Here is a 9,241-nt window from a genome sequence, read left to right on the forward strand (position 1 = left end):
ACATTTGTGTTCCTAAATTTAAAAATGAAAATAATAAAGAATTGTAAGGAATTTGTGAAGAGAAAAAGTTAAATTGAAAATTTAAAATTTAAAATGAGACATCTCTAACTTTGTCAAATATAAAGTGTTTTTGAAATTTCATGTCATTATTATAATTTAATCTTCTCATTCAATTGATGCGTTACATAAAAAAAATACTAAATGGTAGAAGAAACATGTGTAATGGAAAAAAGTTTCGAGATTTCTAAGGCTTGGAGAAATACTTTTTGCTTCTTGAGTCTTGAAGTTTAATTTGTAATCAAGAAACCTAAAAATCTTAGTAATCCATTATCTCTCTTTGAGATTGGTTTGGGCAAGTCAATTAGACTTTAATTAGTTCATAATGAAGTGTTAAGAAAGTTTAGTAATGTGATTTTATAGTTGTAAATAATATAAAATAGAAATTGTATAGGGTTAGAAAGGAAGAATTTTGTTTCATATGAACTATGGTATTTGCAATGGTGTATTAAAACAAAATTATGTATTGAGAGATAAAATATTACTATAATTATTACATACCATTAAAAAGCCGTTTGAATCTACTTTCCAACAAAACAAATAGAAGTCAATTCAGGGTTTTTTATGAAAACTTGTCTAATTTTTGTTTAACAATTTATAGGTTGTTGGCAACAGTAGTAGGGAGGAATTACAAAAATTAACCTAATTTTATACAATGAATTATGAATTGAGTAATACATGCTTGAAAAGGTTATTAAGTTTACTTTTCAGTGGAACTGAATTTCAAGTCATATATGAATAAATAATTAGTTTTTACTACAAGATATAAAAGCTATCTGGTAGTAGCATATAACGTGGATTAAAAAAATATTAAAATTAATCTACAAGAAATTATGAGATGTGCCATATATGGTTAGAAAGCTTATCGAGCTTAGTTTCTAATGCATAAAAAATATCTTAATTTTGAGTTATGTACCTTAAGATAGGGTTGTTTTATTGAAAGGAGCTCAAGTTACCAATATTAGTTAGCTGAGCTAAACCTTGTATAACTTGTTATTTTGAGTATAAATGGTCTCAAAAAGAGAAAAAGTTAGTTAATTTTTGATATGTTGAAGTGATCTTGAATAGGTCGTTAATTATTTTGGGGGAAAAACTAAGTGGTGGAATTGAAAGAAAATAACTAAAATCGCACAGACTTTGCTTGTTTTTGAACTTATGTATATATGTATGTTTTTAAATGAATGAAAATTTAATTTCTTTATTTTTGATGCATGAAAGTATGATCAAGCATATGATTATTTTATGTTTCACCATATAAATGATAGATCATGCTTATAAATGAAATGAGAAATTTATTTATGTTTAAAGAATGATTTTATGATAGCTATAGAATTTATTGAACAATTATGGATTTTGCTTGAACAAATTATTTTATTGAAAATTTTTAAAATGATTAAGAAAGAAAGTTTCGTATTACTTTGGGGTTTTGTTTTAAGGTAATATGATTGTATTGTGTCTCAATCTTAGGACGTAACAACTAAATGAAAGGCTGAACAAATAACATAAGTGGCTATTGATAGCCGATTTATGGGTTGGAGTGGCTGGCCTTTGTTGGTTTTTAGAGAGAATTTGAGTTTTTTTAGAAGATAGGTGAAGAATGAAGTATAAAAAAATTAGGCTTTTATAAAAAAAGGGCTGATCCACATGTGGACCCAAATTCGACTAAATATCCATGCGCCTAACCCAACTTGACACCATTGTTAATTAGCCTTGAGCTGACCCAATTGATGTGGTTTTGAATTGTTTAAAACCTAAACCGCTAAAACACTATCATAAATTGCTTTTGAATCGCTCCTAAACCGGTCTAAACAGTGTCTGGATCACTAAATCATGCCTAAATCGTCTAAACTGCTACCAAACCTTTAATCGGCTTTCACTGGTCCTTTTTGGTAAATTTTTTATTAATTTTTATATATTTTTCTAAGTTATTTATTTGTTTATTTTTGGATATTTAAATTTTTAAATTTTGAATAAATATATTTTAAAAAATTGTAAAGTTTTTTTAAAATGTAAATCCTCCAACAATAAGATATTTAAAAAATTTCAAGTAGCAATTATTTAAAAATCTATAGTTTAGGATATTTTTCTAAAATGCTAACAAAGTACCAAAGTATTTAGAAATATGTTCAATACAAAAAGATATATATCTAGTGTATGTAGGCTTTTTTGCAATGAATTATCCTACTTTTATCTGTTTGTTTTACAAAATTCTACAACAAAAGGAAAAAAGATGTTTTCCTAGCAAAATGAAAGCAAAATTTTTCTAGCAATATTAATTTGATTCTAATCACTAACTGGAAGAAAAATATTATATTATATAAAATAAATTTTTTTATTTTTTCATACAAGCATTATTTATTCATTATAAATATGATTAAATATTTACAACAAATTTTTTGTCATTGTATAAAATATTACAAATTTCATTAAGCAATGACACCGTAAAATCATTCGACATATAACTGAATATTGTAACAAATTATTTCGTTATTACAAATATCATAGGAATTCGCAACGATAAAAATGATCGTTACATAAAATATTTTTACAAAAAATAAATTAAGCAACGATTGTGAAATGTCATTGCAAATGTTATAATATTTTGCAATAATAATTTTTAATCATTACAAATATGATAGAAATGTTCGTAATATTTTTTTTGTCATTGTATAAAAATATTAAAAAATAAATTAAGCAACGACATTTAAAAATTGTTGCAAATAAAAATTTTTTTTTCAACAATAATTTTTAGTCCTTACAAATATGATAAAAAAATTTCGTAACAATTTTTTTGTTATTGTATACAAATATTAAAAAAAAATTAAGCAACAACATTTAAAATTTGTTGCAAAGAAATCAGGATTTCACAACAATAATTTTTTTATTGTTATAAATATGATAAAATTTTTTGTAACAACATTTTTATTGTTATATAAAATATTAAAAAATAAATAAAGCAACGACATTAAAAAATTGTTGCCAATAAAATAAATTGTTGTAATAATAATTTTTTATCATTACAAATATGATAAAAAGTTTTAGAACAACTTTTTTTTTGTTTGTATAAAATATTAAAAAAATAAATTAAGCAACAACATTGAAAAATCGTTACAAATAAAATAAGTTTTCATAACAATAACTTTTTGTCATTGCAAACATGATAAAAATTTTTGTAACAATTTTTTTGTCATTGTATAAAATATTAAAAATCATTGTAAATAAAAGAAGTTTTCGTAACAATAATTTTTTATTGTTGCAAATATTATAAAAATTTTTGTAGCAACTTTTTTGTCATTATATAAAATATTAAAAAAATAAATTAAGCAATAACATTGAAAATCATTGTAAATAAAATAAGTTTTCGCAACGATAATATTTTATCGTTACAATTTGATAAGTACTTGTGTAACAACTTTTTGTCATTGTATAAAATATTAAAAAAGCTTAAGCAACAACATTGAAAAATCCTAGCAAATAAAACAAGTTTTGACAGCAACTTTTTGTTATTGTTACAAATTGAAGAGGAATTTACAAGGATAAAATTTATAGTTGTATAAAATATTAAAAAATTCAATTAATCAACAATTATAAAAAAATCATAAATATAAGAATATTTTGCAATGATATTTTGAGTTGTTGCAAAACATGATTGCTATGTATCCATTTTCTTGCGGTATAAGAAAAAGCAGAACAAAATTCTTATTTAAAAGTAGATTTTTTTCTGTAATTTGATAAAATTACACAAAATGTAAAATGAAAGTTATTAGAGTAGACTTTTTTTTATATAATTTATCAAAATTGCAGGAAAATTTAGTAAAAAAAAATCATTAGATTAGATTTTTTTTTTAATTTGTAAGAATTACAAAAAATAGAACACGAAGTATATTTTTTTGGGTAATTTGTAAGAATGAGGCCTTGCCTTTAGGTTTCATAAAGATATAAATAAATAAAAATTTGCTTTTCAAATTCTTTGTTATAGAAATTTATGTTGGAACTTGAGGATTCTTACGAGAAAATTTTTATTTTAGCATTAGATTAGAAAAAAAAGGGGATTTCTGCCTTTTTAGCTTTTATTATTTGGATTGAAAAAAAAAATTAAAAAAATTGATAACCTGTTTGAAAGTTTGAAGTTGTTGGATGAAAAGCCAATGCTGATTGTTTTTTATTATTATTTTTTTTACCAGAGAAATGTAGAGCAGTTTAGCTAAAACGAGCTCTATCAAGAAAGTTTGAAACTATCTATCCATTTCTAGCTGCCTACGTCCACTTGAATATCGTGGTTTCTCGTACACTCAAATGTTTTACATTGCTGGATTCCAAATTAATTTACTTTTGATTTACTACCTTTTTCAGATATGAGTGCATTATAGACTCTACAAAATAAATAGAAAATAAATGACAAATTTCATACAGCCACTTGTTAATACTCTTCCTATCATGCTACTGTTATAATTTTAAATAGAAAATCCTCATGTCTCAATTATCTCTCTCAAGTCTTTTTCTCCATTTTTCTTAATCGAACCAAAATAAAAGATTTCGGGACAATGGATGAAATTTACTCCAAAATATAATATTAAATATGCTCTAGTTATAGCTGAAGAGCCTTTAGAGCTGTTAGACTCGATTGGGCAGAGAAGAGAAGCTGTTGAGACACTTGAAAACTAATCAATCTTTTTAAGGGAGGGATCAATTCTTTTAAGTTTAAAAAATGAATTATAATTTCGAAGTTGACAAAAAAGATGAATTTTATTCAACAAGTAATTAACTTGACACACAACTATATTAAATTATTTAGAAAAAGAAACCGAGTACCATACAAACAAAAGCGAGAAACAAAGAAAGGAAACAATTAATGAGGTAATAATGTATGGTAAAGCTTATTGTCTAGCTTCATTATTCCATACAAAATAAGTGTTACTTACATAACAAAAATCTTCGTAACAATTAATTTGTATCTAAGCTAGGTAGGGAGGTAAGTATAAGGCTCTCATGATAAAGAAAGATATTAGCATCTTTATGACATCCATTCAAAAAGATACTAATTAAAAAATTAAACGTGATAAAATGATCTTTCATTTATATCTAAATTCAACTCCCCTAATTTCTTTTATTATCACCAATTCTCCCTTTTTGGTTTTCAAAAATTTCTTCTTCTTTTATATATATTGTTTAAATAACCACCATTTTCAATTTTTCACATTTATTATTAAAAGTAAATGTAAACCTATAATATTGATAATTTCCCTAAAATTTTTAACACATTGATAGAATTTAAAAATATATTCTCACTTAAAAATAAAAAATATATATTAACCAATCATAAAATTATCGAATTTCTATCATCTATTAAATTCTCAATTACCTTTCATTGCTAAAATAAAAAGTACCCGAAGCAGAAAGGAATAAAATGATGCAATTGCAAACATCATTAATCTTTTAATTATAGAAGATATGATCCTTTGAACGACCTATTTCCGCTCTCACCGGAAGTATAAGAGTAAGAGCCTTTTGAAAAGTTAGGCTGGAAAGTTAGATCTTCGCAAGGCCTTTCTTAAAAATAACCAACACATACCATTTTCAAAAGTATCTTTCTTTACGTTCGAAAGTCCCAATAAGATTTCTTTTGCTCACTTTATTTTACCTTGCCATTTGATGTAGGTCATCGTTATGAGAAGTGAATCTATCCATCCATATTACTTTAGAGTTTGAACCTTATTATCCATAACTACAATTAAACCGTCGCTAGTTATCCTGTAAGTCTAAATCAGATGCAAATCTCAATATTTGTACGTTTAATTAATAATGCAATTAATTGACCTATCATACTACTGACTTGATCCTAATGATTAGTCCCTTTCAAGTCATAGATTTGCCTTAGATTTAAGGGTAATTTAATTATTGCAATAGATTTGGCTTCCAAATTAATTTACTTTTGATTTACTACCCTTTTCGGAAATGAGTGGATTATATACTCTACAAAATAAATAGAAAATAAATGACAAATTTCATATAGCCACATGTTAATATTCTTCCTACTTATGCTACTGTTATATTTTTAAATAGAAAATCCACGTGTCTCAACTATCTCTCAAGTATCTCTTTCTCCATTTTCCTTGGTGGAACCAAAATAAAAGATTTCGAGACAATTGATGAAATTTACCCCAAATTATAGTATTAAATTGCTTTTGATATATTAATAATAAAGGTTATGCATTTGTAAATTTAGAACAATGAGAGACTAATGAAGGTTGGACACAAAAATTTGAAAAACGAAAGCTCTAACACACTTAAAAGCTATTGAGTGCTGGAAGAATTTGTTGAATAGATCTTGCAATTGATGCCTCGTAGTTTCAAAAGCGTTGGAGACACTCTATTTATAGATGGAAAACTATTAGAACTTTTAGAGTTGACTGGACGGAAAAAAGAACCGTTGAGACACTTTAAAACTAACCGTTGTGAAGTTACAGGGACACTGGAGATTGATTCTCTAAGCTAAACATTTATAAAACTAGTCATTAGAAAGCCAAGATTGATCTTTTTAAGGGAGGGATCAATCCCTTTAAGCTCAAAAGATGAACTATAATTTTTAACTTGACAACAAGTAATTAACTTGAAAAACAACTAGTATTAAATTATTTAGAAAAAAGAAACCAAGTACTGTACAAACAAAGGTGAGAAACAAAGAAAGGAAACAATTAAAAGGGTAATAATGTATAGTCAAGCTTATTGTCTAGCTTCATTGTTATTTACAAAATAAGTATTACTTACATGACAAAATTCTTCGTAACAATTTATTTGTATCTAAGCTAGGTAGGGAGGAATAGGTTTTCCTGATGGGAAGGTTATTTGACCGATCGAAAAGCTATTCGCATATTTGTAAATGTCAAATATTTTAAGATGTTTGTATAGACTGAATTATCGTTTCATTTTTCTTGACCATATTTCTTTTTCCTTCCATAAACACTATAAATATCAACCCTGGGATTGAGAGTAACGAGTCGTAAGAGAGCCTCACTTGACAAAAACAAACACTTTCTTTTGAAAGAAAAAGAAATTAAAGGGAATTTAATTGCAACAGAGATATGGATCTTCATCACTTGTCTTGGGCTTTCGTCTTTGGCATTCTAGGTATTCAAGTATTCATACTCTCTTCTTCTTCCATGAGAATTTCTTTATCAGTATCTAATATCCCATGTTTGTTTTCTTGTTTTAGGTAACGTTGTTTCATTTTTGGTTTCCCTTGCTCCCCTGTAAGTGTGTGTTTTCTGCTTTTCTTTTCGCATTATTTACTGCAGTGACTTAATTTCTGATGTGATCCATGTTATAATTTCCAGGCCAACATTTTACCAAATATACAAGAAAAAAACATCGGAAGGGTTCCAGTCAATGCCCTACGTGGTTTCCCTACTCAGTGCGATAATTTGGATTTACTATGCACTCCTTAAGAACAACGCGATGCTTCTCATTACCATCAACACTTTCCGCTGTGTCATTAAGATTTTTTACATTGTTACTTACTTTTACTTTGCTCCCAAGAAGGAGAAGGTATTATGATCTAGCAAAGCTTGATTACCCTCCCAAGAATAGTAATATATGATCATCAATTATTATAATCCTACAAATGCATGGGGGCATTTCAGGTCGTGACTGTCATGCATATTCTCCTCTTCAGCGTTTTTGGGTTCGGAGTAATCGTTCTCTCAACTATCTTTCTAAAAAACCCCATGATCCGTCTTCGAGTTCTCGGATATATTTGCGTGGCATTCACTTTGAGTGTGTTTGTTGCACCTCTATGCATTGTGGTGAGCATATATTGTTAAATATCTTTATAGGTACCCTTTTCTACTATATATTCATTGTAAAAGTCAATTAATTTTCAATTATGCAGAGAAAAGTTATAAAAACCAAGAGTGTTGAGTACATGCCATTTACTTTATCAATGTTCCTCACCTTAGGAGCAGTGCTGTGGTTTATTTATGGCCTTATGCTGAAGGATATGATCATTGCTGTATGTAATCTCATTCTCTATCAATTAATTTAGACAGTATAAATTCTCTTTGATTTTCTAATTATTATTATTTTTTGTTTTGGGGCTAATATCCAATCAACAGATTCCAAACATACTTGGGTTTATCTTTGGAATTCTTCAAATGATAATTTATGCAATCTACAAGAACCACCCCAGAAAAGTGGCGGAAAACCCAAAACTTAAACTACCAGAGCACAACACAAACAACATTGGAGAAGTTGTTAAAGCTCAAAATATTAAGGGAAACACAAGGGATTGAGATGCTTCCAACAAGGTTTAAAATCAGTTGCATGAAACAACTTCGCTAAAATTATTCAAGTTGCAGATCGAATCGAGGTATCTGGGGAAGCCATGCAAAATAAATTTCTCAGCTGCTCTCTTCAGCTTTTCTTTCCTTTGATTTAAATTAAATTAGTGTTCAAGTTGAAACATGAAACACAAGCAGTTGGCATTGGCATATAGCCGCTTGAACATTGGAGATTTATACATGCTGTTTTGCATACTAAAAGTTTTATTATTTTTTGCTTGCTCTCTTCAGTGTATTACCTTGCTTCTAATTCTGAAGAAGTGGCCTGACCAGCATTATTGAATATCTTTAATGAATATCTGTGATATATTTAAAATGAAATTAGTATAAGGTTGATTATTTATGTGATCATAAAAATTTCATAAGCGACAGTTCCTCCAAAATTTTTCTTTTAATTTTATTTAATGATCAATTAAATTTTTAAATATTATTAAATAAATTAATTGAAAATTTAACAAGTCACTTTGTAGATCAAGATAAAGACACAAGGTTAGGCCAATCAAATATGGAAGACTCATAGTCCAACATATCAAAATTAATTTATGATTTATCCGATTTACTTCTAAATTAAATTAAAATGATTTAGTTATAAATCCAAATCTGGCCGATTAAATTTCAAAAACTCATGGGTTATCAGATTAAATAACACATATAAGTCACAATCTATTATTCTAATTAAATTAACATAATTTAAAGATAAAATGAATTAGGTTAAGTTCTTTCTGAACTCTCTCTCTCTTAGCATCACCTACACTATAAATAAAAATATCTTCTAAGTTTTTTGACACACAATTCAGGGAAAGAAAAACTTGAAAGAATTTGGTGAAGTAAAAGATCTGAACATTCAA

General features: G+C 27.0%; 1 protein-coding gene across 2 annotated transcripts; it reads left to right on the plus strand.

Moving 5' to 3' along the window:
- The first annotated feature begins 7,031 nt into the window (after window positions 1-7,031).
- On the plus strand, window positions 7,032-8,714 carry LOC111278724 (bidirectional sugar transporter SWEET10-like). 2 transcript variants are annotated; one of them, XM_022865348.2, is made up of 6 exons: window positions 7,033-7,185; window positions 7,271-7,307; window positions 7,392-7,602; window positions 7,698-7,859; window positions 7,946-8,065; window positions 8,169-8,714. In XM_022865348.2, the coding sequence occupies exons 1-6, from the start codon at window positions 7,140-7,142 to the stop codon at window positions 8,343-8,345; spliced, it is 753 nt and encodes a 250-aa protein (XP_022721083.1). In that variant the 5' UTR covers window positions 7,033-7,139; the 3' UTR covers window positions 8,346-8,714. The 2 variants fall into 2 exon arrangements, with proteins under 2 accessions (XP_089621248.1, XP_022721083.1); XM_089765122.1 differs by lacking the exon at window positions 7,946-8,065 and having other exon boundaries at window positions 7,032-7,185; window positions 8,169-8,543.
- Window positions 8,715-9,241: the final 527 nt, after the last annotated feature.

This window comes from Durio zibethinus, chromosome 8 (genome assembly GCF_047325235.1).
Source record: "Durio zibethinus cultivar Kanyao isolate XHJ-2024 chromosome 8, ASM4732523v1, whole genome shotgun sequence".
Taxonomy (NCBI): Eukaryota; Viridiplantae; Streptophyta; class Magnoliopsida; order Malvales; family Malvaceae; genus Durio; species Durio zibethinus.

What these genes read in the sequence shown, in the direction of transcription:
- LOC111278724 (XM_022865348.2), top strand. Translation starts at nt 7,140, where the DNA reads ATGGATCTTCATCACTTGTCTTGGGCTTTCGTCTTTGGCATTCTAG. An exon ending in TTGGTTTCCCTTGCTCCCCT is followed by an intron (nt 7,308 to 7,391) that starts GTAAGTGTGTGT and finishes TATAATTTCCAG; the next exon opens with GCCAACATTTTACCAAATAT. An exon ending in TTGCTCCCAAGAAGGAGAAG is followed by an intron (nt 7,603 to 7,697) that starts GTATTATGATCT and finishes GGGGCATTTCAG; the next exon opens with GTCGTGACTGTCATGCATAT.